The 27,038-nt window shown below is 43.1% G+C and overlaps 1 protein-coding gene across 1 annotated transcript in view; it reads right to left on the bottom strand.

The window, feature by feature from the left end:
• Positions 1-27,038, bottom strand: part of SMG5 (SMG5 nonsense mediated mRNA decay factor) — a 2,571,376-nt gene that overhangs the window by 1,227,806 nt on the left and 1,316,532 nt on the right. The window contains exon 13 of the mRNA XM_044079814.1: positions 20,040-20,209. Coding sequence (XP_043935749.1) covers positions 20,040-20,209 — 170 coding nt within the window. The remainder of the gene's footprint in view (positions 1-20,039; positions 20,210-27,038) is intronic.

Below are 27,038 nucleotides of genomic sequence, written 5' to 3'. Positions count from 1 at the left end.
TTACAAACTCAAAAACGAAAATTTCAGGTAGCAGCCAACTGGCACTTGCAAACTGCTTCTGGCTCCTCCTTGGCAAGAAAGACTGATGTAATGGCATTGGCTGCCTGTTTTATACCCCTGACGTCATGGAAGAAGCGACAGCATCCGAAGGAGAAATTCTAAGACTCTGGTATTCGGGCCAACTGAGGGCTACCTGCAGGCAGATAACCTAAGTGTGATGACTGCAACAGTGAAGCACGAAGAAAGTACAGTTTTGTACCTACCATAAATGTAGATGTTCGAGTGGTTATGCTGCTGCAGTCATCACACTTGGGTTATCCTGCCGTTAGGCGGTCCCGCAGTCGGCCTGAATTCCAAAGCCTTGGTCCGGCGTCGGTTGCCATCGTGTCTTCCCTGACGTCAGTGCGGCAGGGGTATAAAAGAGGCAGCCAACACCATTTTCTTCAGTTTTTCTTGCCCCAGATGTCAGGTGCCCCAAACTAAGAAGGTAAAATAAGAAGCTTGCAAAACATACCTTAGTGCAAAACAATAGTACTAGTTGTAAGCAAATACACCATATAGACATGCATTCCAAAGGTTGATGTACATGGAGGTATAAGAAAAGCCTTGTTAGGTAGAGGGGATGGAGGGAGGGTAACCTGGACTGCAGCAGCATAACCACTCGAACATCTACATTTATGGTAAGTACAAAACTATGTTCATCGTGCTATGCTGCTGCAGTCATCACACTTGGGTAGAGTCCCAAAGCTATGGTTGGGTGGTAGGAGCTAAACTGGGTTTGGAGCAGCTAAGATGCCCTGCAGAACTGCAGTGGCAAACCCAGCTCTGGTTTTTGAGTATAGAGGAAGGTGGTTATGCTTGGTGAAGGTGTGCACTGAACTCCAGGTAGCTGCCTCCAGAATGTCCTTTGTTGGGACTCCTCGGAGGAAGGCTGCTGAGGTTGCTGTAGCCCTGGTAGAGTGAGACCTGATACTAGCAGGCACTGCTTTCCCATGGTGTGAGTAGCAAAAGCAGATGCAATGTGCTATCCATTTGGAGATGGTCTGTTTTGAAATAGCCTTTCCTTCTGAGCCTGGTGCATAGGATACAAGGAGTTGGTCAGATTTTCTGAAGGCCTTTGTCTTGTCCAAATAGTAACGTAATTGTCTGTGAATGTCCAAAGAGTGAAGGAGTATTTCTCCTTTATTCTGTGGGTTTGGATAAAAGGTGGGCAAGTCTATGGTCTGATTGAGAGCCACACTGGATACTACCTTTGGCATGAAGGAAGGGTTGGTGCGTAAAGATACTCTGTCCTGATGGAAAATGATGAAAGGTTCCAATGCCATAAGTGCCTGCAGTTCTGAGATTCTGCGTGCTGAGGTGATAGCCAGCAGCAGGGCTGTTTTCCATGACAAGTATTGAAGCTCTGCTGAAAAGGCTGGTTCGAAAGGAGGAAGTGTTAACTTTTCCAGCACAAAATTTAGATCCCAAGTTGGAGTTGGTGGTTTTCTGGGGGGTCTTATATTTTTTGCCCCTCTGAGAAACTGCCTTAGCAAAGGATGAGAGAAAATGGGAGGAACCGTATCATATTGAGCTGAAATGGCTGAAGCATGGATCTTTATGGATGAAAAAGAAAGGCCTTTGTGTAGCATCTCAGTTAGATATTGGAGTATGTGCGGAATATTTGGGATGTCAGGATTTAGGCTTCTGGCCTGACTCCATACACAAAATCTTTTCCATTTGTCTGAGTAAGTTTTTCTGGTGCTGGGCCTCCTGGCCTCCAAAATGACATTCTGGACGTCCTTTGAGAGAAGTGTTGTTTGATAATTTAAGGTATTTTCCATGCAGCTAGATTTAAGGTCCTTAGTTGACTGTGAAGGATCTGAGAGTTTTGTTGGGTTAACAGCAGAGGGAATTGAGGTAAGATCCATGGAGGGCTGCGAGTCAAGTTTCATAGTAGTGGGTACCAGTGTTGACGTGGCCAGTCCGGAGTAATGAGGATCATCTGTGGTCTCTCTGATCTGGCTTTCAGTAATACCTGGGTCAGTAGAGGCAGAGGTGGGAAGGCGTAGACTGACAATGCTGTCCAACTGAATGATAGGGCATCCACTTTCCAGGCCAGGGGATAAGTCCTTGTGCAAAATTTTTGTAGCTGGCAATTGTTGGTTGAGGCAAACAGATCTATGTCTCGTGGTCCCCACCTTTGAGTTATCATTGAGAATACTTGTGGGTGTAGTCTCCACTCGTGAGGGTCTGTCAAATTTCTGCTTAATTTGTCTGCCAATATGTTTTCTTTTCCTGGCAGGAATTGTGCTTGCAGTTGTACTTGGTAAGTTAATGCTGTGTTCCACAAGTCCATTGCCTGTCTGCATAGTGGGTAGGAGTGTGTTCCTCCTTGTTTGTTTATGTACCATATAACTGTGGTGTTGTCCGTCCTTATTAGAAGTTGTCCTGGATGCAAGAGGTCCTTGAAGGCATTTTTTACAGCTAGCATCTCCTTTTGATTGATGTGTAGTTGCCTTTGGTTTGCAGACCATTTGCCCTGTATGCATTGTCCTGCCATGTGTGCACCCCAGGCGTAGTCTGATGAATCTGTTGTCAAGGTTTGGTTTGCTGGAGGCGAGACAAAAGGAAGGCCCTTGTTTGCTTGGCATGCTTGAGCCCACCATAGAAACTCTTTCTGAAGGCAGGGAATGAGAGTTATACTTGCTTCAAAGCTGTGTCTGTGCTGGGACCATACACTTTTTAGGTACTATTGTAGTTTTCTCATATGCAGCCTTGCATATGCAATTAGTTGAATGCAGGATGCCATGTATCCCAATGCCTGCAGGAATTTCCTTGCAGTGAGCTGGGTAGAAGTTGCCATCTTTTTGAAGTACTGAGCCAGTTGTTTTTGCTTGTCTGGCGTAAGGTAAGCCATCTGGGTCGTTGTATTCAAGCTGGCACCCAGGAAAATGATTTCTTGTGAGGGTATTAGTTTTGACTTCTTTTTGTTTACTGTGTACCCTAGGCAACTTAGCAGCTTCGTTACAAATGCCAGATGCTGTAGTAGGATGTCTTTGCTGTCCGCTTGGATCAGGCAGTCGTCCAGATATGGATAAATTTGTATTCCTCTCTGTCTGCAGTATGCAATTACTGATGCCAGGCATTTCGTGAATACTCTGGGCGCAGTAGATAAGCCAAAGGGCAATGCAGAGAATTAATAATGCGTTGTGCCTGCCAAAAATCTGAGGTATCTTCTGCAATCTTGTCTGATAGGGACATGCAGGTATGCCTCTTGGAGGTCCAACGTTACCAGCCAAGACTCCTTGCCCAGCATGGGAAGAAGTTGCTGTAGTGTGAGCATTTTGAATTTGGGAATGTCCAGGTACGTGTTTAGAACTGAAAGGTCCAAGATGGGTCTCCAGGCTTTGTCCTTTCTTGGTACTAGAAACAGTCTTGAGTAAAATCCTTGACCTTGCTCTTTTGCAGGTACCTTTTGAATTGCTTTCATGTTCATGAGAGCTGAAATTTGCTTTTGTGCCTCTGCCCATTGGTTTGTTGGCAGATTTGGCAAGCCTCTCACCCGTGGTAAAGTGTGAAAATGAAATCTGTAGCCTCAGGTAATAATATCCAGAACCCATTTGTCCTTTGTTATGGTGTGCCAATTTTGTGGAAAAAGAGCCAGTTTTCCTCCTAGAGGCGCTGCCTGGGCAATTTTGCTTGGCAGGCGAAGAGGAAAGTCATTAAGTTTGTTTTCTGAAGGGTTGAGATCTGTCGTCTCCCCCTCTTTGAGTTGCTGTTTGCCATTGTCTAGGCCTAAAGGTACCTTGTGCCTGGCCTCTGCCCCTAGGGCGTCTGTACCTGCCCCTTTGGGGTCTGTCTGAAGCAGGAAAGGACCAGTTTTTTGATGGCCAGTTTCTGCTGAAGTGAGGAGGTTGCACCTGTAAAAAATATTTAATTGTTTGCATTGATTTTGCCTTTTCTTCCATTTTCTTTAAAACTTCCTCTGCTTTGACACCAAATAACGCATCCTTTTGCAGTGGAGCATCCAGTAACTTTGCTTTGACATGTTCTGGTAAGGTCTGCTCTTTTAGCCAAGCATGTCTACGTATTGCAGACCCTGTGATCGCTGCTCTACATGAGGCCTCCAAAGAATCAAAACCACACTGCAAGGTATGTTTTCCCACTTGTTCTGCTGCATGCAACAAATCTTGCATCCCTTTGAAATCTAGTTGATCTGTTTGAGGGATCATTTTCTGTTTTAACTGAGTAAGCAAGTACTGCTGGTATTTAATCATGTGGAATTGGCAGTTTAATGCCCTCATGGCCAAAGTGGCAGAGGTATACACTTTTTTCCCCATCTTTCTAATGCCCTGGAATCTCTTTCCGCAGGTAGTGGATTCTTAGCAGTAGAGGCCTTAACCCCTTTGGGACCCTGGGAAATGGTTTCTGGGTCTGCAGCAGGGCTTTTATATAAAAACTTGTGAGAGTCAGGGACTCAATAGTATCTGTCTGGTTTAGGTGGTGCTGGAGGTAAGGAATCTGGATTTAGACTGGATTCAGTGTAGACATCATCCAGAATGTCTAAAACAGGAGGAATGGCTAGCGGTCTATGCTGAGGTAGAAGAAGAAACTCACGGAGTCTTTTCTTGGAGTCAGAGTAATCTTGTCCTTCCCAGTGGAAATGCTCTCTCATGGTGTGCAGGGTTTCCCCAAAAGAGAAGTCTTCAGGGGGGAAACAGAGGGAATAGACTCCTCAGCATCTGAGTCTTCATAGAGAGGGAAGGGGTAATCCTGTTCCTCAGAATCTGTTGAGGAAATGGATTCCTGGTCAGAAGGAGGTAAATCTTCCTCCAGTCTAGGCCTTTTGTCAGGAGGGGGCTGGGAACTTCTGATAAGGGTAATCAGGTCCTCCACCATTTTGAGCATCTGTTTTTTAGGCATAGGGGTCTGTGTGTGAGTCTGTGGACCCGGTTTCTTAACCTTTGGAAGCTTAGCGTAAGACTTAACAGAGAGAGTCATCGGTTTAAAGACGCCTTCTGAAACCGAAGGCCTGTCCATAGTCTCCGGATCGCCGCCAGGGCTGGCGTCGGCGAGTTGAGAAGGAACCGGCTCCAGTGGCCCAGTAGATTCTGACTGAGAGGTAGTCATATTTTCTAAATCTGTGGTAGTCAGGGGCTGCGTAGGCGCCTCACTGAATGCCGAAGATCCGGCGGCAGGCCTAACCGAGACCCCGGTATCTGGTCTAGGTCTAGGCTGCCTGTCTTTGTCCTTGCGTTTTTTAAACATAGTGGTTGTCGGAGGTTCCGACGACATGATGAAGTTGAATTTTCTGCCAAAATAATGTCGGGCGGTATCAGCCCGACGCTTAATAGTGTGTTTATTGAACCTAGCGTAAAACCGACAACCAGAAACGTCATGGTCTGCGCCTAGGCAAGGAATACAATAAGAATGAAAATCCTTATGAGGTATTTGCTTCCCACAAGAAATACAATTATTAACTTTGTCTGACATCGGTCTGAGGCAAGAAAAGTTTCCCCAATGGGGTACTTAGCTTTATAGAAGACTTCGGCTGAAATTCTGTTCGAAAATCTCAGGAGCTGGCTGACCGGCACTTGCGAGCTGCTTCTGCTTCGGGCACCGTGCGGCAAGAAAGACTGAAGAAAATGGCGTTGGCTGCCTCTTTTATACCCCTGCTGCACTGACATCAGGGAAGAAGCGACGACAACCGACGCCGGACCAAGGCTTTGGAATTCAGGCCGACTGCGGGACCGCCTGACGGCAGAATAACCCAAGTGTGATGACTGCAGCAGCATAGCACGATGAACATCATCTAAAAATTTGCTGATGCAAAGATGATCTTAGGTAAAAAGAAAGAGTATGGTCTGACCAACTGTCCTCCTGGAAAACAATATCAAGGATTGCTGGAGATACTGTCGTTCTGATATGCTTCCTGCAAAAATAATGGCAACGAGGAACAAAGTTTTCCGTGACAGGTGTTTGAACTGTAAGAATTAGAAGGCTCATAGGAAGGTCAGGTAAGATCCTGTAAAGGCAAATTAGAACCTCACAGCAGAGAAAGGCTCTTAATGGGAGTCTAAGAAGAAAAAGTTTGCAAAATTTTTGGAAGGCTAATGAAGTAGAACTGAATTCTTGGTGAAAATTAGATACGGCCACCAGATGAACCTTGACAGTGGAGTAACTAGAGCCAAACAGTGTTGCCTGAAACTGAAGAAACAGGGCCAAGAATGTGGTCTAGTCAAAGATGGATTGCCAAAACCATGAATGTCTTCTATTTATTGTTGCAAATTTTTCTAGCAGTGCCTTTTTAAAGGCTCAGAGGATCTGAACAGCCCTAGCTGTTACTGGAACTGGTCAAACTATGCAGTCAGTTTCAAGGAAGCAACATCCAGAAAAGGCTTGCAAGACAGATGTGACAAGAAATCTGTCAGGGCTGTTTCTAGAGTTTAGACCATAGTATGGGGAAGCAAATTTGCCTAGGTCAAAGTGGCGTGATAAGGATGGCTAATGCTTGCATAGTGATGCTTTCTGCACAAACTTTAGCATGACGGGAACAGGAGGGCAGGCATAAAAAAGCCAGGAGACTAAGGATGGATCAGTGTCTCCAAGTGTGTGTCTTGTCTCTGTGGAAGGATAAGAATAAAGCAGCTGCTGCATTTGGTAATGGTCTGAGATGTGAATAGGTTGCAGCAAGGCTGGACCCAGTAGCAAAACAAATCATCTCTGCTACTGCCAGATTGAGGGATTACTCAGGAAGCATCAAGATGCAACACCCGAGCCTGTCCACCTGGAATATGCATTACAATTACAAAGACATGAAAAGTTATTGTCCACTGCCACAATATCATGGCATCTTGGCTGAGTAGGTATGATTGGGGTTTCTCCTTGTTTATGTATCACACTACTAAGGTATTTGTCTGTGTGGAGAGACAGATCACACCTTGGTGAAAGACAGTTCTGTAGAACCTGTAACACTAACAGTACCACACTCATCTCCAGGACACTGAACTAAAGATGAGCCTCTTGCTGTGACCATGGTCCTTGGACTGTTGTCCTCTAACAATGGGCCCCAGTCCAAACAGGAGACATCTATGGCAACTGAGGCCGATAGGAACTGTAGAAAGAAATATAAACATGTTGGGACTGAGAATAACCGAATCCACCCAAGGCAGATGCCTGCAGACTGAGATGAGACATATGGGAAAGTTGAGAGGGTGTAAGGGCTGATGCCACTGTACACTGAATTCCCACTGTAACACTCTCATGTGACATCTTACATGTGGAACTAGAGTTATGGAGGCTGCCATCACACCTAATGCCTAAAGCACCAAAGAAACAAGAGGACTGGTTGCCTAAAGAAGTATGGCTATAATGAATCTGAAAGATGAGAAGTCTGTTGCCTGGTAGTTTTGCAATTTTTAAGGTTGCATCCAGGTGACATATGATGAATTCTGTGGTTTTACAAGAACCCATCTTGGGATTTTTTTGAGATTTCCTGAAATGACCAGGGACAAACAATCAAAACAAAAGGTTTCTTACTGAGATAAGGGATTTCCTTGTATCAGCAAGGAGCCATTATCTAGATATGGGAACACATGGAACTCGCATCCAAAGATGAGCTGTGCCTACCACTGACATGTACTTGATAAACACCAAGGAGGCTATGGTGAGACCAAATGACAGTGTTCGAAACTCCAAGGAAAAGTGCTGATATCTGAAAGACTGTCATTTTTTGTGTGGATCTTCTGAATGACTGTCATTCTTATGTGGAGGTAGGCATCCTGAAGGTCGACTGAACACATCCATGCTTAAAAGGATAGAGACTGTATTATGACCATCTGGAACTTTGTCATCTTTACATGACAATTAAGGTTGCTTGAATCTAAAACAGGAACAAGGTTTTTTGTCTTCTATCTGGAATAGATGTAGGATCCTCTCTGGTCTGCTGGGACCTCATGAATGGCTTCTGAAGAAGCTGAGAGACTACTTGTGTTACTGGTCTGTTGTCAGGGTGACATGCCTGGGAGCAGCGGGGACATCTGTGTGGGAGTTGTGATGAAGGGTATTGTATAGCCTCTGATATGAAACTCTCAATCCAGTTGTCTTGTGTGAAGGCCTTCAGAGAATCTAGGTGAAGAGACATTTGACCCAACTGCCTCCAGAGTGGAGCAGTCAGCAAGCCACAGGGACAGTGATGCAGTTTTTTCAGAGAAGGGACCTCTGAATCCTCGATTCCATAGATCTCCTTCTTTCCCTGGGGAAGCATCCATTGAAGGGGACCCACTCTGCCATGGGATGACCTGTCTGAAAAGGTGCCAAAAGGAAGATGTTGCAGCTTTTTAAAACCGTGTGCCTAGGAGCCCCTTCTTATTCCTGGCAAACAACTGCTGAATGGTCTCAAAGCACATTCCAACAGCAGATAAAGTACTCTCTTCTTGCTCACTTTTCAATAACTTACCTTTGATTTTAGCACCAAATAGTGAGATCCCATCATAAGTGGAATTTAAGAAGGATGCTTTATAGCTACTTGCAAAGTCAGACAGAAGCTGATAGGCAAGATGGCGCATGATAATACCGATGCCTGCTGCTCAAGCCACTCCATCTGCTGCACTATGGAGAGGTTAGTGACTGATAAAATGGTCGCCAGCAGGGATTCAAGACAGTTCCAGGAGTCAGAAGTAAACGGTCACCAGAGAGAATCCAATGTTTGCTCAGCCATATCTTATTTATTTATTTGACATTTGTTAACCGGGTTAGTCCAGTTGAGCCAGAAGCCCATTTTCAGTGGAGACCCAAGGAGAAAAGCTCCAAATACATATATTTATAATGCAATACAATACAATAAAAGCATTAAATAAAAAACAATAGTTACATACAGAAGTGATATGAAAGAAACAAAAACATAGATTGGTCACGTAACACAAATTTTGTGTATACAATTAATAGGTAGTAGTTATCTGTGTGTGTAGAGCATAAATATACCACTGGGAAGACATCTCTAGATAGTGAGCAAATGTAACAAATTAAGTTTCAGAGATTAGTAGCAGTAGTGAAAGTACACTTGGAGATTTGGTAATAGTAAAGTGCAGAAATATAAACCTCAAGTTACAATGTATGTAAATATACTGTAGTTAAAGGGGAAGAATGGGATTAGATTATCACAAAGTACAGACATTTTATCTGGTAAAGGAAGAGTACTGCATAGGCAGTTGGCTAGACAGATGAGAGATGTAAGTTTGGGAAGGGGTAAAGGTTTAGGTAGGTTCCTGACATGGACAGATCCATAAATTTAGGAGGAGAAGTTTTAGTTGCTTTTTGAATTGGTTACTATTAGAGGTACTTCTAATGTTAAAGGGAGGTTTATTCCAGTCTAGTGAGACATTGTGGTTATATAGAGATTTACTTATATTTTTGTTAGGCTTATGAATGGCCAGCAGTTGTTGGTCTGAGCTTCTGAGATTTCTGGAGGGGGTATAGTAATTAGACTAGTCCTATGAGGGAGGGACAGGCTGTGGATTTGTAAAGGATGGAGTGAGTAGCTTGAAGTTGAGCTAAAAGTAGTTGATTACAATATTCAGGCCATTGGAGTTGTTTTAATGAAATACAATGATGAGATCGGTAGGGCTGGTTAGTGGCAAATTTGGCAATTTTATTATCGTTTGCTCAAGTTGGGTAATTAAAGTGGTTTGAAGGTTTGTGAGAATGGGAGCAGCATAAAGAACGCCAGGTAGAAGGAATGCTCTTGCTAGGGATAATTTAGTTTCAGGAGTTCGGAATTTTTTGTTGCAATATAATAGTCCTAATTTTTGATGGGTTTTCTTTACGGTCAGGTGGATATGGTGGTCAAATTTAAGCTGGTCATCTACAATGGTGCATAGGAGTTGTGTGTATGGATCTGCTGTGATGAGAGTATTATTTAAAGAGGAGATGGAGAAGGTGGATTTATGAACTGAGAGTGCATTAGAAAAGAAAGGGAAAAGTTTAGTTTTCTTAGGGTTTAGGATAAGCTGGTTCTCATTGAGTTTTCTATGGAATTGAAAGTGTTTTGTGTAAGGCAGAGGAGTTGAGACAAGTTATCTGAGGAACTGATGAGTGTTGAGTCATGAGCATACTGGATAAGAGTAGAGTGGTTGCAGACAGAATAGAGGTTGTTGGCAAAGATATTGAATAGAAGGGGGCCTAGGATGGAACCCTGTGGAACCCCTGTCTCTACAGGAAGGAAAGGGGAGCATGATGTAAGCCAATGGACAGATTGTAGTCTATTAGAGAGGTAGCTGCAGAACCACTGCACAGTGGCAGGAGAGGGGTTAAGATCAGTTAGTTTAGAGAGAAGTTTAGAGTGGGACACTGTATCGAAAGCTTTGGATACATCAAGGAAAAGACGATACAAGTTGGTTACTGTCTCTTGCCTCTACAACAGTCTGCGTGAAAGAAAGGAGAGCAGCAGCAGTACTGTGGTTGGGCCGAAAACCGTGTTGTGTGGGGGTTAACAGGTTTTCCTGTATGAGGTACTTCAGGAGTTAAGTATGCACACACTTTTCTAGATTTTATGAAAGCGGAGATAAGATGGCTATTGGTCGGATGTTAGAGGGATAAATGGAGTTACCTCCTTTGTGCACTGTCTGATGAAGAAGGTCTTCCAGATGTTAGGAACTGTGCTGTCTTGAATAGATCTATTAATAAGTATAGAGTGGGGAAAAGCAATGGATTCAGCTGCTAGTATGACGAAGAGAGGGGGTAGTTTGTCAGCTGAAGGGGAACAATGCTTCATTTTAGAGAGGAGAGATTTGACATAGGAGGTGGGAATAGGTTTAAGAGAGAAAGGAGCCTTATTACTATATACAGCTTGGGGGGTAGAGTGGGATGACTGGGTGTTATGCTCATAGTGAGTTAGTCTTTGGATGGTATCTATGAAGTAGTTGTTGAGGAGAGATGCTGTCTCAAGGGGTGTGTTGTTAGGGAAGGGGTTTGGGGTAGAGGGGTTGCCGGGGTGTAGGATTTCTTTGTATGGTAGACCAGAATTTTTTAGGGTTGGAGAGATGACTGGCTTGTGCTGAATTATAGAAGTTTTTTCTTGTCTTGATGCATGTGTTTTTAGGGAGGTTTCTAAACTTTGTAACTTTGAAGTAGGGTTGAGGATTTGGTTTTCTGTCAGGCTTTCCATATGCTCTCTTTTGTGCATGAGGGAGCACGTCTCTCTAGATAACCAAGGTGCATGATTGGCTTTAATCCTGATTTTTCTTATGGGGGGCAATTGAGTCTAAGATACTGAGGAAGGTTTGGTTAAATGCCTCTATGTCTTCGTTAAAGGGAGGGTGATGAAGGAAGGACCAATTAATGGATGCAATATTACAGTTAAATGAGTCAGCACTGAAAGAAGATAGATTTCGGCAGTCTCTGTAAGAATGGGATTTAGGTATCGGGATAGAGTATCTTTGGATGTGAATGGGAAGGTGGTCACTAAGGGAGTCGGGTAGGGTGTGGGAGTTAAGGTAGGAATAAGAGTTGTTAGTGAGGATCCAGTCAAGGATGGTAGAGGTACCAGTACCTTTGTTAATATGAGTAGGGGATGTGATGTGTTGACTGAACCCATGGAGATTAACTGTTATTTTAGGGGAGTTAGACATAAGTTTTGACCAGTCTATGTTGACATCTCCCAGAAGGATAATTTCATAGGAGAAGTTTTCAGTCAGCCAGGAAAGTATGTTTTCCAGGACTGGAATATTATTGGCCAGTGGGATGTAAATTGAGGCAATGGCCAATTTTTTGTTGGGGTTTAGGTGACAGTTTAATATGATTAGTTCTGTGGGGTGAAAGCTTGGTAGAGGTGTTTGTAAGGGGGAGAGATTAAGAAAATATGAATAGGAAATAGCAACACCACCGCCTTTTTAGTTGGTCTGTCTAATCAAAAGATGTCGTAACTTGGGGGAAGTATCTCACTATTGGCTATATGAGGTTTAAGCCAGGTTTCTGTTAATGTTAGAATATGTCTTTCTCTCTAACTTTGCCACATGGGTTGCCTTTACTTATTTACAAGTTTACCACACGCAAGTGAGTTGATCAAGTGACCCCATTTCAGTCACAATCTGGGTACAAAATGAATTATAGCAAAACACAAGTAGTAGCAGCTCAAGCAGTCAGAATAAAAATGTGCAGTAGAATCAACACAGCACTGTAAATATTTACAGCAGAAAAGTACAGTACATATAATATTTACAAAAATGAGAGAATGCATAATTTGAGATGCAATACAAAGTTTTTGCTTTTGTTGAATATTTGAAATTTACAAAAAATCCAGTAAATAAAGAATTAAGAACCTGAAGATAAAAGGCTCCTGAGGTGTAAAGCACTTCCTCACTTGGTCATCATCCTTACTAGAGAAAGGACATACAAACTTTAATCTGAAATCTCCTCCTTTGTGGCTGCTGCCACATTAACAGAATCCCTAAGATGGCATTTGCTCCAGTATGGTCTCTCCTTGGGCAGCCACAAAATTATATCTTGTTTGTGTTGTAAATGCAGAGACACTGAGTCCTGCCACGCCCCCTCCATCACAACCAGGTTGATCACTGAAGATGGGGGGCACACAAAACTTTCTAAGAAGGGGTACTGGTGGACCAATTACCCCTCTAATGCATTAATTCAAAATCTCCCCGAATTTGGGATAATCAAGACAGGACTGTGGAGAACCTGTCCCTTCACTGAGGTTAAGAGTCTGGAGAGAATGATTCCATAGTTAAATCAGTCTCCTCTCATACATGCACTTTCTGTGAACCTGAGGGCTGGAAGTCTTCTGCAGACCCAGAATAGTCTTGGATACCTTGCTGAAAGGAAGACTTGAGGTGCTCAGGTCTGCTCTTTTTGGTTGCTGATTAGGGCTCAAGGACTAAGATAAAGCAGTGTCTAAGGGAGGAGCAGAGACAGAGTGTGCATTCACATCCTGTCCTGCATCAATGGACAGATGATCATCCTTTCCAGGAACTCGAATGCTGATGTGGACTCAGATGGTCCTAAGAAAATCCCTTTCAGCACTGACCCCATCTCCAAAGAGGAGGATGACAAAGTACAGTTTTGTAACTACCATAAATGTAGATGTTCGAGTGTTCACACTGCTGCAGTCATCACACTTGGGTTATCTGCCGTCAGGCGGTCCCGCAGTCGGCCCGAGTTCCAAAGTCTTGGTCCAGCGTCGGTTGCTGTCGCTTCTTCCCTGACGTCAGTGCAACAGGGGTATAAAAGTAGCAGCCGACGCCATTTTCTTCAGTTTTTCTTGCCCCAGATGTCAGGTGCCCCCAAATAGGAAGGCAATACATAATTCTAAGTAAATTACATAAGTAGAAAACAATAGCTACAGCTGTAAGCAAATACACCATATAGAAATACATCTTAGAGATTGTATAAACAGGGAGCTATAGATAAAACCCAGGTAAGAAGAGGGGAAGGTGGGATGGTAACCTAGACTGCAGCAGTGTGAACACTCGAACATCTACATTTATGGTAGGTACAAAACTGTACTATGTTCATCATGTTACACTGCTGCAGTCATCACACTTGGGTTGAATCCCAAAGCTAAGGCTGGGTGGTTGGTACTAAACAGGGTTTGGAGAAGCTAGTAGGCCCTGCAAAACTGCAGTGGCAAAGCCAGTTCTGGTTTTTGAGTATGGAGGTAAGTGGTAGTGCTTGGTGAAGGTGTGCAATGAACTCCAAGTTGCAGCTTCCAAAATATCCTTGGTTGGTACCCCTCTGAGGAAGGCTGCTGATGTTGCTGTAGCCCTGGTGGAATGAGGCCTAATGTTACCAGGTACAGGTTTCCCATGGTGTGTGTAGCAGAAATGGATACAATGTCCTATCCATTTTGAAATGGTCTGTTCTGATATAGGCTTTCCTTGAGATCCTGCAGCATAGGATATAAAGAGCTGATCAGATTTTCTGAAAACCTTTGTTTTATCCAAGTAGAAACGTAATTGCCTGAGAATGTCCAAAGAGCGTAGGAGCCTTTCCCCTTTATTCTGGGGGTTTGGATAAAAGGTGGGTAAATGAATGGTTTGGTTTAGAGCCACACTGGATACTACCTGTGGCATAAAGGAAGGGTTAGTTCGTAAAGAGACTCTGTCTTGATGAAAAATGATGAAAGGCTCCACTGCCATTAGGGCCTGTAGCTCTGAGACTCTTCGTGCTGAAGTTATTGCTAGAAACAGGGCAGTTTTCCATGATAAAAATTGTAAATCAGCTGAAAAAGCTGGCTCGAAGGGCGGTAGTGTAAGTTTTTCAAAAACAAAATTGAGGTCCCAAGTTGGTGTTGGTGCTCTTCGGGGCGGTCTTATGTTCTTAGCCCCTCTGAGGTACTGTCTTAATAATGTGAAAAAATAGGAGGATCCGTGCTGTAATGAGCTGAAATAGCTGAAGCATGGATCTTTATAGATGAAAAGGAAAGGCCTTTGTGCAACATCTCAGTTAAATATTGCAGAATCTGAGGAATATTTGGGACAAGAGGATTTTGGCCTTTAGCCTGGTTCCAGGCGCAGAATCTTTTCCAATTGTCTGAGTAGGTTTTCCTGGTGCTGGGTCTCCTGGCCTCCAGAATGACATCCATAACAGCTGTAGAGAGAAGTGTTGACTGGTTGTTTAGATAATCTGCCATGCAGCCAGGTTTAAAGTCTTGAGCTGACTGTGTAGAATCTGATTGTTTTGCTGAGTCAGCAGGAGAGGAATTTGAGGTAAAATCCATGGTGGGCCTTGAGCCATGTTCCTTAATATTGGATACCAGTGTTGGAATGGCCAGTCTGGAGCAATGAGTATCATTTGTGGCCTCTATAATCTGGCTTTTAGCAGCACCTTTGCCAGAAGAGGCAGTGGAGGAAAGGCATACACTATTAGTGTTTTCCAACTGAATGAGAGGGTGTCCACTTTCCAAGCTAGTGTGTGGTATGTCCTTGTGCAAAACTTTTGCGGTTGGTAGTTTTGGGAGGAGGCAAACAGATCTATGTCTGGGCTCCCCCATTTTTGAGTTATCATTGTGAATACTTGTGGGTCTAGTTTCCACTCGTGAGGATCGATGATATTTCTGCTTAGTTTGTCTGCCAATGTATTTTTCTTTCCTGGCCGGAATTGTGCTTGTAGTTGAACTTGGTAGGTCAGTGCTGTGTTCCACAAGGTCATTACTTGCCTGCATAGGGGGTAGGAATGTGTGCCCCCTTGTTTATGCACCACATCACTGTGGTGTTGTCCCGTCTTTATTAGTTGTTGTCTTGGATGTAGGAGGTCCTTGAAAGCTGTTACGGCATTTTGTACAGCTAGCATCTCTTTTTGACTGATGTGGAGATGCATTTGATCTGCAGACCATTTGCCCTGAATACACTGTCCTGCCATGTGTGCTCCCCAGGCGTAATCCTATGCATCTGTTTTCATTGTTTGCCTGGCTGTGGGCAAGGTGAAAGGCTGACCCTTGTTGAGGTGACATGCCTGAGCCCACCATAGAAACTCCTGTTGAAGGCAGGGAATTAGTGGTATTATTGTTTCCAAGCTGTGGCTGTGTTAAGTCCATACGCTTTTTAGGTACCATTGTAATTTCCTCATATGCAGTTTGGCATATGGTATTAGTAGTATGCAAGATGCCATGAATCCCAAGGCCTGCAGAATTTTTCTTGCAGGGAGTTGGGTCTTTGTTGCCATCATTTTGAAGTATTGAGTCAGTTGTCCTTGCTTGTGTGGTGTGAGATAAGCCATCTGGGCCGTTGTATTTAAGCTGGCACCCAGGAATATTATGTCTTGTGAGGGCAGTAGTTTTGACTTCTTTTCGTTTACTGTGCACCCTAGGCAACTTAGTAGGTTTTTTTACAAAAGCCAGATGTTTTAAAAGAATATCCTTGCTGTCTGCTTGAATAAGGCAGTCGTCTAGGTATGGGAATATTTGGATTCCTCTTTGTCTGCAGTACGCAATTACTGGTGCCAGGCATTTTGTGAAGACCCTGGGCGCAGTAGATAAGCCAAAGGGCAGTGCAGAGAATTGGTAATGAGTTGTACCTGCTATAAATCGGAGGTATCTTCTGCAATTTTGTCTGATAGGGACATGCAGGTATGCCTCCTTGAGGTCCAACATTACTAGCCAAGCCTTCTTGCTCAGCATGGGAAGAAGTTGCTGTAGTGTGAGCATCTTGAATTTGGGTACTTCCAGGTATGTGTTTAGAATTGAAAGGTCCAGAATGGGTCTCCAGGCTTTGTCCTTTCGGGGAACCAGAAAGAGTCTTGAGTAAAATCCTTGTCCTTGCTCATGTGTAGGAACCTGTTGAATGGCTCTCCTTGTCCTTGCTCCTGTGTAGGAACCTGTTGAATGGCTCTCATGTCCATGAGTGCTGTAATTTGTCTTTGAGCCTCTGCCCGTTGATTTGATGGCAGGTTTGGCATTCCTTTTATCCTTGGTAAAGTGTGAAAGTGGAACCTGTATCCTTGAGTTACAATATTTAGGACCCATTTGTCTTTTGTGATGACGTGCCAATTGTCTGCAAAAAGTGCAAGTTTTCCTCCCAAGGGAGCTACCAAGAGTGATTTGCTTGGCAGTCTGAGGGGTAAGTCATTGTGATTGTCTTCTGATAGTTTGAGACCTGTCTTCTCCTCCTTTCTGGGTTGTGGCACCCCATTGTCGTGGCTTGTAAGAGCCTTGTGGCTGACCTCTGCCCCTTGGGCATCTGTATTTGCCCCTCTGAGGTCTGTCAGAAGTTGGAAAGGACCAGTTTTTGGTTGGCCAATTTCTGCTGAAACGAGGGGGTTGGACCTGTAAAAAATCCTTGACCGTCTGCATAGATTTTGCCTTATCCTCCATTTTCTTTAAAACCTCTTCTGCTTTCACACCAAATAAAACATCCTGCTGTAAGGGTGCAACCAATAACTTTGCTTTAACATGATCAGGTAAAGTTTGTTCTTTTAACCAAACATGCCTACGAATGACCGACCCTGTTACAGCTGCTCTGCAAAAAGCTTCCAATGAATCAAATCCACATTGCAAAGTATGTTTTCCCACTTGTTCTGCTACATGCAACAAATTTTGCATTTCCTTGTAATCAGGCTGCTCTGTATGTGTGCTCATTTTTTGTTTTAATTGAGACATCAAATATTGCTGATATTTCAGCATGTGAAACTGGCAATTTAAGGCCCTCATAGCTAGAGTAGCTGAGGTATATACTTTCTTTCCCCATCTGTCTAGTGCTCTAGAATCCCTTTCAGACGGTACAGGATTTTTAGCAATAGAGGCCTTAACCCCTTTGGGTCCCTGGCAAATAGTTTCTGGGTCAGCAACAGGGCTTTTATATAGGAATTTATATGAGTCAGGGACTCTGTAGTATCTGTCTGGTTTGGCTGGTGCGGAAGGTAATGAATCTGGATTAAGGCTAGATTCTGAGTAAACATCATCCACAATGTCTAACACAGGTGGAATAGCAAGGGGTCTGTGCTGGGGTAGTAAGAGGAACTCTCGGAGCCTTTTCTTAGAATCAGAGTAATCCTGGCCTTCCCAGTGGAAATGTTCCCTCATGGTATGTAAAGTTTCCCCAAAAGAGTAGTCTTCTGGGGGAGATGCTGAAAGAATAGACTCTTCAGCATCAGAGTCTTCATAAGGGGGAAAAGAGTACTCCTGTTCCTCAGAAGAATCTGAGGTAATGGAAATCTGGTCAGAGGAAGCGTAGTCCTCCTCCTGTCTAGGCCTTTTGCCAGGTGGGGGATGGGAACCCCTGATTAGGGTAATTAAGTCTTCGGCCATCTTAAGCATCTGTTTCTTAGGCATGGAGCCTTGCACTGGAGACTGCTGTACAGGCTTCCATACTTTTAATGGAGTTTCCAGTTTTGCAAAGGATTTAATAGTAAGTGTAGTCGGTCTGAAGACACCTTCAGCAACTGACGGCCTTGCAACTGCACCGGAATCCCCATCAGCCATGGAGTCGGAAGGGCCTAAAGATAAAGGCTCTAGAGGCACTGCAATCTCCGCTTGGGAGTCGGATGCAGGCTGGGGTTCTAAATCAGTGGTCGTCAGGGGCTGCGTAGGCGCCTCAATGAAAACCGGAGAACCGGCGACTGGCCTAGCAAAGGCCTCGGTGTCTGGTTTGGGTCTCGGCTGCCTGTCCTTATCTTTGCACTTTTTATGCATCCCGGTTGTCGGTTGCTCCGACGGCATGGTATAATTAAATTTTCTACCAAAATAATGTTGGGCGAAATCAAACCGATGTTTAATAGTTCGTTTGTTAAACCTAGCACAAAATCGACAACCTGTGACGTCGTGGTCTGGGCCTAGGCAAGGGATACAATAAGAATGAAAATCCTTATGAGGTATCTGCTTCCCACAAGAAATGCAATTATTAACTTTTTCTGACATCGGACTGAGGCAAGAAAAGGTTCCCCAACGGGGTACTTAGCTTTATTGAAGACTTCAGTCTGAAATTCGATTTGAAAATCTCAGGAGTCGGCCGACCGGCACTTGCGAACTGCTTCTGCTTCGGGCACTGCGCGGCAAGAAAGACTGAAGAAAATAGCGTCGGCTGCCTCTTTTATACTCCTGTCGCACTGATGTCAGGGAAGAAGCGACAGCAACCGACACCGGACCAAGACTTTGGAACTCGGGCCGACTGCGGGACCGCCTGATGGCAGATAACCCAAGTGTGATGACTGCAGCAGTGTAACATGATGAACATCTATGGCTTCAACAAGAATGTCCTTAGGACAGACGAACAGGTCAGCTCCAACACTAAGACCAACATCTCAAATGACAAAGTCCTCAACAACAGCAGCAGCACTGACCAGGCTGTTACCAAGGATGAGGCACAGAAACCCAGTCAGTTCCAAGGAAATTGTAGTCAAATGAGTTGGACAGTGCCTTGGAAGCTAGAAGTACTGAACAAAGTAGGATGCATAGGTACTAAATTCAGCTCTAATGCCACTGGCACCAGGATATCTGCTGGGAAAGAAGCTAAAGAAATAGGAGTATAAAGGCCAATCTGGTTAATCCAAGAAACCAAGGGAGATGGGATGACACTCCTATCTATCTGCTCCTTAATGAAAGCACTCATCATGCAATCCCACTCAAAATTGGTGACACTCCTGACAGACTTGGTTGACCCAAGTGAGGAAGTGGGGGGAGAGAGTAAAGGAATTGTGTGTTCCTTCTCTGATAATAGGCTACTAGACGGTTCCCTTTTTGAATATTTGTCAGAAATTAAGACGGTTTGGTACCAATGGGTCACAAAATTGTATACTTGAAAGTAGAAACCTCCAACTGGACTGGAGCCAAGGTCTTGGCAGAGAGAAGAGTCTTCATACCTTGGGAGATGAGAACCAAACAGGAATCTTCAGTCTTTATTTTCCTTCTCTTTAGCCATCTCTTTACCATTGTTTTTTATCCCACAGCCTGTCCCAGGAACCAGAGGGAAATTACCCTTGAAAATGAGTTTATTTCACTGCTAATGCAAGAAACAAGAATCCTGAATGCGTTCCAGACCCAGGCACACAATACACAGCTCACAGCTCATGTGTGTTCTGGGGCAGTATCTTGTATTCAAATTTTGCAAACTTTTTGTAACCAGAAGCCTTGCTCATACCTATTATTAATGAATAGTAAAATAAATAATTAGATACATAAACTATAGAAAAAAGAACATTTCACAGAATACATTTCAGAAAATTTGGTGGAAGGAATTAAAAAAATGCATTTCTCTGAAAAAAAGAGATGAGTGCTGGAGGATCATGTCTGTAGGAGATGGCAGCAGAGATGTAAAAGGACTGTGAGAATATGGGTGCATTATAGAATAAAGGAGGAGCTCAAGCACTGGAGTGATCTTTGTAGTGGAAAAGTTACTGGCTAGGATCCGCCATGAGGGCTGATTACTTAATCAGTCAAAGCATACTGAGAAGACAATATAGGATCTAATATTTATTTAGTCTTTTCTAATACTACTCTACACATCTACCTTTTGTAAGCCCAAGTCTAAACTTTTGTCATTTTTTTTCTAAATACGCCAAAAACATATAATGTTTTAATTACATTACTCAGTACTGCTGGTTTGGCAGTATCATACCTGTGCACACATGATGATGATATCAGGGTTTGTTCTCAGCCAGTCCAGGAAGACCTTAACTGTGGGCAACAGTCCCTCACTGCTCAATATATCCAGCTTTTCCTGAAGGCTCTTTTCATTTCTTGAGGACCTGCTGCTAGCAATACTGCATTCTGATTCAGAGACTGCATCTGAAATACAACAAAACATCTGCGTCAAACAAGAAAACAACTTGGGAAACTGTTGACATTTCCAGTTCAGACAGCCATTAAAATAGAAAAAATAATCAGGGATCAGAAAACAGTTTTGTAATTCTGAACTGCAGGAATGTTACAGTGAAGTAAAACTACTGCTGTCAGTAAGAAGTGTAAAGTTGGAGGGCAAGCCACCTCCACCAGGGGGTTGGGGTTAGGGCTACAGCACAAAAACAGAATATTCTCAAGGCTGGGATGCTGTAGAGAGCATGAAGAGCCTCTGATTGTCTGCCCAGACGATGCCGTCCCAAATACAAGACTTCCCTGACTGATCTGAAAAGTATGACAGTGCCCATTGCCAGGAAATCAGGGCCAGTGTAACACTGGGAAGTTTTGAAAGCTGGCAGCAGGCAGAGGAATGCAAAATAGACAATCGATGCTTTCCCTAATTCAAATGTAGTATGTGTGCATGTCAGACGGAGAGTGGAGGGTAGCACTGACATTTAGCATGCACAGCATCAAATGCACTTATACCATGACAAGCTGACAGCAGTACACTGTGCAAAATGTATACAGGCATCTTTAATAGTTTGTTTCCTACAGTATTCATCTAATATTAGAATTATCACATTTTTCATAGGTTCATAGGTTGGTACTAGGCCATCAGCCCTAGGGCCTATACAAGCCTAGCCATAACAATTCCCTGGCTATTTCTTCCCACATTATTTACTTTCCTGGACCCCTGTCTAGAAAAATCTGGTTACAGAGAATACTTTTACATTAAGCAGATCTTTTCTACGTAGTACTAACAAGTCTGAGGGAGACGGAGCATGACCACCAAGACCATTCTCAGGATATTAGCCTAGTGCAGTGGTGTAAAACTACTTCATCCTTTTATGACTGACCCCATCAGGGGCAATTCTGAACAGAATACAGTTGCTTTTTAGAAGTTCTCCTGGTACCAGAAGACGCAGACAAATTTAACTAGGTAAAACAAACTTGGTAACAACTCTACATATTACAGCACTGGGAAATATAACCTGCTTAAACAATAGAGACAGGCTTTACGACTCTGTAAAAGATCCTGTAGCCATTAATATATAGGTCTTTCACAACCTGTTACACAAGCTTTTGTGAGTGAGTGTTTTAGTGCTGCCAAGCGCCCTACCTAAGGGACTGGGGACCTAAAATCTGATGGAGGTAGGGAAAGCAGTACAACACTTGCTACTGTTTATATGAGGGAAGGAGCTCCACCTTTTTAATACTTACAGCTCACAGTACCTATCCACTTAAATAAGGAGGAGGTAACATATTAAAGGGAAAGCCTGATGCAGCAAACAAGGCAAATATGTCCAAAGTAATGTAGGCTTGTTAGAATGACAGCCATCATACCAAGGAAAGTAGTATGAGAGGGGTGTGTCAAACCCCTGAATTATACTTTGGCAGATTTCTCTCACTCACACACACATTCTGAGACAGAGGTAGCTATCCCACCAGCAGAGTCTGTTTATGTTGCTCTGGAGGTTTGGGATTCATGTGGCTGCTTGCGCCATTACAGGTTTTGCAAATGAGTAGCAGGTCATGCAGGACTTGGTCAATTGAAGCCTTGCAGGCTAGACAGAGGACACCCTTTAGAGGTCTATGCAAAACTGAAAAGAGAGAGCTTTAAGGCATTACGTGTAAGTCATGGAACTTCAGCTTTTAACGTTCTCTGTGTGAAAAAGTCCCCCCCCCCCCAAGATGTACTATGTGTTTGCCTGATTAACTACCAAAGAGAACATTATATTATATTATGGATCTAAAAAGGGAAGCGTACAGAGGGACATCAACAGCTCTGAACTTTGAAAATATGCACTTTGTAATCAACTGAATTAGGGAGAAGAATTTTGTAATTACATTTTATATACATCTATATATATGTATATATGTGTGTGTGTGTGTATACACATACACACACACTATATATAAAAAAAAAATCTATTCACGTGATCAAACTGATATTCCAAATTTGGCAATGTCACTTTTACGGCATGTCGAAAATCATCACCTTGATGGCAGCATCTGAACAAATTCGGAATGTCAGGAGGTGATGTCAGACCCTCAGGAAGTTGTGCTGAAGCTGCTGTAAGAAATGTACATCAACAGCACAAGTTTTTACAGTTTTGCAGGGGGTCAAGTCCCCACGCCCCCTGCATATTATATATTCCAACTCAAAGATCACAATACAGTGAGGAAAAAGGTAAATTTTTCGATCCCCAGTGTAGTGCGATCTATTATCAGAATGTTGAATGCACATTAGTGAATGTACACTACCATTCGCTAATGTGCATTCGAACATTTTCAGAACGGCATTACAAAAACTGGAAAAGATGCATTTGACCATCCTAGTTTCACGCAAGTGCCATTCCACATTTTGATAGTAAACCATATGTCTACATATATACACATATAGACACAGATATATACACACACATATATAGATAAACACACACATATACATATATATATATATATATATATATATATATATATATATATATATATATGATGGTTAAGGGAATAGTTTTGCCATCTACAAAACTGCCTTGGCCCCTGGTAAACAACAGCCCCCTCTCAAACACCGCATGTTATTTGGTAGGTGTATGGGTGTTTCACTTTTTCCAAAGGACATACTACACCTTTTAACAATTAGCTTTAGACCATGGTCCTGGCACTACAAGTTTGTACAGGTTAGGCTCTCTTGGAGGAACTTAAAGTCCCCAGGTGAGTTGCTGACAGCTCCATCTGTAAACGTGGTGGACCAAAGACCCTCTGACATCACCACTGACTTCAGAGTATACTTCAGATAGAAGCACCCCTAAATATTAATTTCTGGAGGGGCACCATTAGTAGTAAGCCTTTTACAGGAGAGTGTCCCCCAAGCCTAATTTACTAGCTTCTGACTGTGAACCAGCTTGCTATCCAATGTGGGTCCTCAAAAGGGCTTATATTTAAGTAATGTGTTAATGCCCATGTGTGGAACAGTACTGAAGGCGTTTGTCAGATTAAGGTAACCAGTATGTACCAATATGACCACATGCAATTTTCTACTGGGGTTGGGGTTTTGTCTCAACTGTCACCATTTCTCTCTCTTGATTCAATGCCACTTTCCTACCCCTCTTCAGCAGTCATGCCTGACTGTCACAGGTCTTCTCTCACACAATTCATCCACCTCTTTGGTGGATCCTCTTGTATCATCTTGCCTTCTGTTCCAAATCTTCTTCACCAAGACTGTCTTATGCTTTTCTGCACAACTGCCCGAACCACTGTAACCTGTTCTCTTTGACCTTCTCTGCAACTGAAGCTACTTTGGTGGCTTCTCCAATATCCTTATTTCATCAATCACATAGTATGCATCCTACCACTTATCTCAGGCACTTCATCTCCACCACCTCTAGCTTCAAGGGCTATGGCTTTACTGATCAGGTTTCTGTACCATACATTACTACTGGTCACGCCACTGTTTTGCACACCTTACTGTTCAGCTTCTTTGTCATATACTACTCCAGACACATTGTGCCAGTTGGCTGCAGCCCCTCTAATTCTAGCTTTGACCTCCTCATTCAGACTTCGTCTGATCAACCACCCCTTGCAGATATCTGAAGCTAACTTTTTAAAACACTTTTTTCTTGAAAAGCTTCCTGTTCATCCAGTCAGTATTTCACCAAAGTCTCTGATCTCTGCAATTAAATGGCTACTTAAAATTTCTATTTTTTTCACATTTGGTTTTACATATTTACAAGTGCCTTTGATTTATTTTTTTCATCTAAATTACTGAAATCCATCTGTTGTACTAAAGCTGTAATATTAATTGCCTTTTGCTGGACAGCTATAAGTTTCCTCCTAGCCAGAGTTTTGCGTTTTTTTTTTTTTTGGTGGATTTTACAATATTTGTTCCATTTTTTTTTCTGGCATCCAGGATGTGTAATTAGCCAATAACCAAATTTTGCCCAGGTGAACAACTTTTAATAGCTTTTTAAAAACAATTCCTCAGTTTTCACACTGGGAACGCTTTAATCAACATGTTACTCAGTAGGCCTCTACCATGAAAATCATTACACTGATGAAAAGCATAGTTGTGTAAAATCTTAACATAACAGTAGATGTCTCTCTTCACTGTTGCAGTATTCATAACATGTGGGGTCTCCCACCAAGAATAACCCAACTTCCAGCCTGTATGCCAAAGCCTTAAATCCTCTGAGCATCATATATTAAAAATATTTTCCCAACGCAGGCATACAGCATGAAGCTGACACATGTATGCTGCATATTCAGAACTGAAGTGTCCCAGGAGAACTAGAGCAACCTCAGTAGAAGAGAGAACATGCACATCCAGAGGGAAAAAGAAACAGAACAGACCCCCCTCTGTCAGTGCTCCCAACAGAACAGACACAGAAAAGGGGGCAGAAAGGAGGGACTAAATACTACAACAGTGAAAAGGACATGTACTCTTACGGTAAGATTTTACACAACTGTACAATGTCCTTCCTTATCACTGCTTCATTACTCATAATATGTGGGAGATTACCAAAGCTACTCAGAAAGGATGAGAGGAGGAAGGCACAAAGTAGTCCTCCACAAAACCAAGGACGACAGCCCAGGCAAATCCTGCCATAGGTCTAGAAATGACATCCAACTAGTAGATATTTACTAAAAGTGTGGACAAAGGACCAAGTAGCAGTTTCAAGGATGGATCTACTTTCCAACCCTTGAAGAAAGCCCCAAGAGAGGCCACTGGTGAAGTAGAATGAGCACAAACTGAATCAGAAACCTGTTTTCAGTGAAAACAATAACAAATATAAATGGCATTAGAAATCCAGAAAGAGATGATTTGCTTAGAAACTGCCAAGCCTAGTATGAAAAGAAATAAGCTGCACAGACTTCCAGATAGTCTTTGTCTTATCCAAGTAATACCCAAGCTGTCTATGAAGATCCAAGGTGTGAAGAACCTTCTCATTAGCAGCATGCATAATAGGAAAAAAGGAAGCTGTATAGTACAATTAAAAGAAAAATCATTGACTACCTTGGGCATAAGAGGAGGATTAGTATGCAGAAAACACCCGGTCACTATGAAAAAATCAAAAAGGGAGAAATCGCAATCGAAGCCTGCAGTTTAGAAACTCTCTTGGCTGAAGTAAGGGCAACCAACAATACAACCTTTTAGGTGTAGTGTTGCAAAGAGGAGGAGAAGGAGGGCTCAAAATGAGACAGTTTTCTAAGAACAAAATTAAGGTCCCAGGGTAGAGGGAGGAAAAGGCATTCTTGGGGGGTTGCATGAAGGACAATTTTAAGGAACTGAATGACCTCAAAAATGAGAAGCCAATGGTGGGTTCAATGGCAGATAAGCAGAGTGCAGACAAGTGAGTTTTAACAGAAGAATATGCTAAACAAGCATGTAGCAGTTCATACAAAAAAGGATCAAAGGGACCCCCAATGAGAAGGTATCCTGATGATGCCCGAGACATCAAACAGAAAATATTTGCCAATCACACATAAGGTTCTGTAGAAGGCCAGAAAATCCTAAGACCATCCTCAGAAAAGTGGTGTTTAGACAAAATTCTATCATCCAAAGTGTCACCTGATGAGTGGACAAGTGAGGATGGATGAGCACCCATTGTTTTGTGTGAGATCATCCATCCTGTGAGGTAACTTGTGATGATTACCCCTGGCCAGATGAAAGAGAAAGGGGAACCAGTGCTGTTTAGGCCAAAAGTCACCAGCAAGATTCCTGGGAAGTCCATCCTGATATTGTGCAGGACCCCAGAAAGTAGAGGAAGAGGAAGGAATGCATATAGGAACATTTCCTTCCAAGAAAAGGACATGGCGTCCACCTTTCAAGCCAGAAGACTTGATACTCTAGAACAAAGTGAGGAAGTTGCCTGTTCAGAGAGAAAAAAAAAGATTCAGTACCCCACCAATGTACTATGACAACACGCACTTCTCTGTGAACCATCCATTCATGAGGTTGTGTTCTTGGACCTGATCAAGGAGTCTGCCACAAATTTGTGTTCTAAAGGGATGTGGATTGCCTGAAGGGTTACCTAATGGCAGACAGCCAAATCCCAGGCCTGAATGATTATTCTGCAAAGGTAAGACCTTGTGCCACCCTGTTCGTTGATGAACCACATGACTATGGGACCAAAGAGAATGGAAGGCATAAACAGCAAGAATAAGCACCCTCATTTCTTTTATGTTGACGTGGTCTGACCTCTGATGAAGGGTCATCAGACCCCAAACCTTCAGATTGTTGGAGGAGGTTCCCACAACAGATTGGAAAATCTGCGTATAGCTCAATTAGAAGTTGGTAAAGGCAGTCCCAAATTGAGGGTGATCTGCTGAATCCAACAGTTAAAACTGAACAAGTTTGAAACAAGCTAGGGAACTGGAAACTCCAGAAGGTGACAATGCTGGAGCTGGACGGTCTTTAGGTACCACTGAAGTTTCCTCATATGAAGCTTGACAAGGGAGAATGGTAATGGTAGATGCCATGAACTCCAGACCTCTGAAAATCCACTTGCAAGAATGAGAGAAATGGGATCTAGAAATCGGAAGCAAGTTGTCAGAGAGAACCTTGGGAGAAGGGAGAGAAATCACCACTGGAATGGTTTGGATTCTGCAATCCATGTGCTCTTGAAAAGGAGTCAGACTTGACTTCTTGAGATTGATGGTGAATAACCAGACAGCATAAAAGAAGCATGGCAAAGTACAGATCCTGCAAAAGCCTAGTTTCTAAGGGAGCCTGAAGAAGCGTCATCCAGATATGGGAACATCTACATTTCCTAAAGCC

This window comes from Protopterus annectens, chromosome 8.part0, assembly GCF_019279795.1.
Source record: "Protopterus annectens isolate FY-2018-M chromosome 8.part0, PAN1.0, whole genome shotgun sequence".
Classification (NCBI taxonomy): domain Eukaryota; kingdom Metazoa; phylum Chordata; order Ceratodontiformes; family Protopteridae; genus Protopterus; species Protopterus annectens.
The sequence above is the reverse complement of the archived record's forward strand: the minus strand, read 5'-3'. Positions and strand labels throughout refer to the sequence as shown.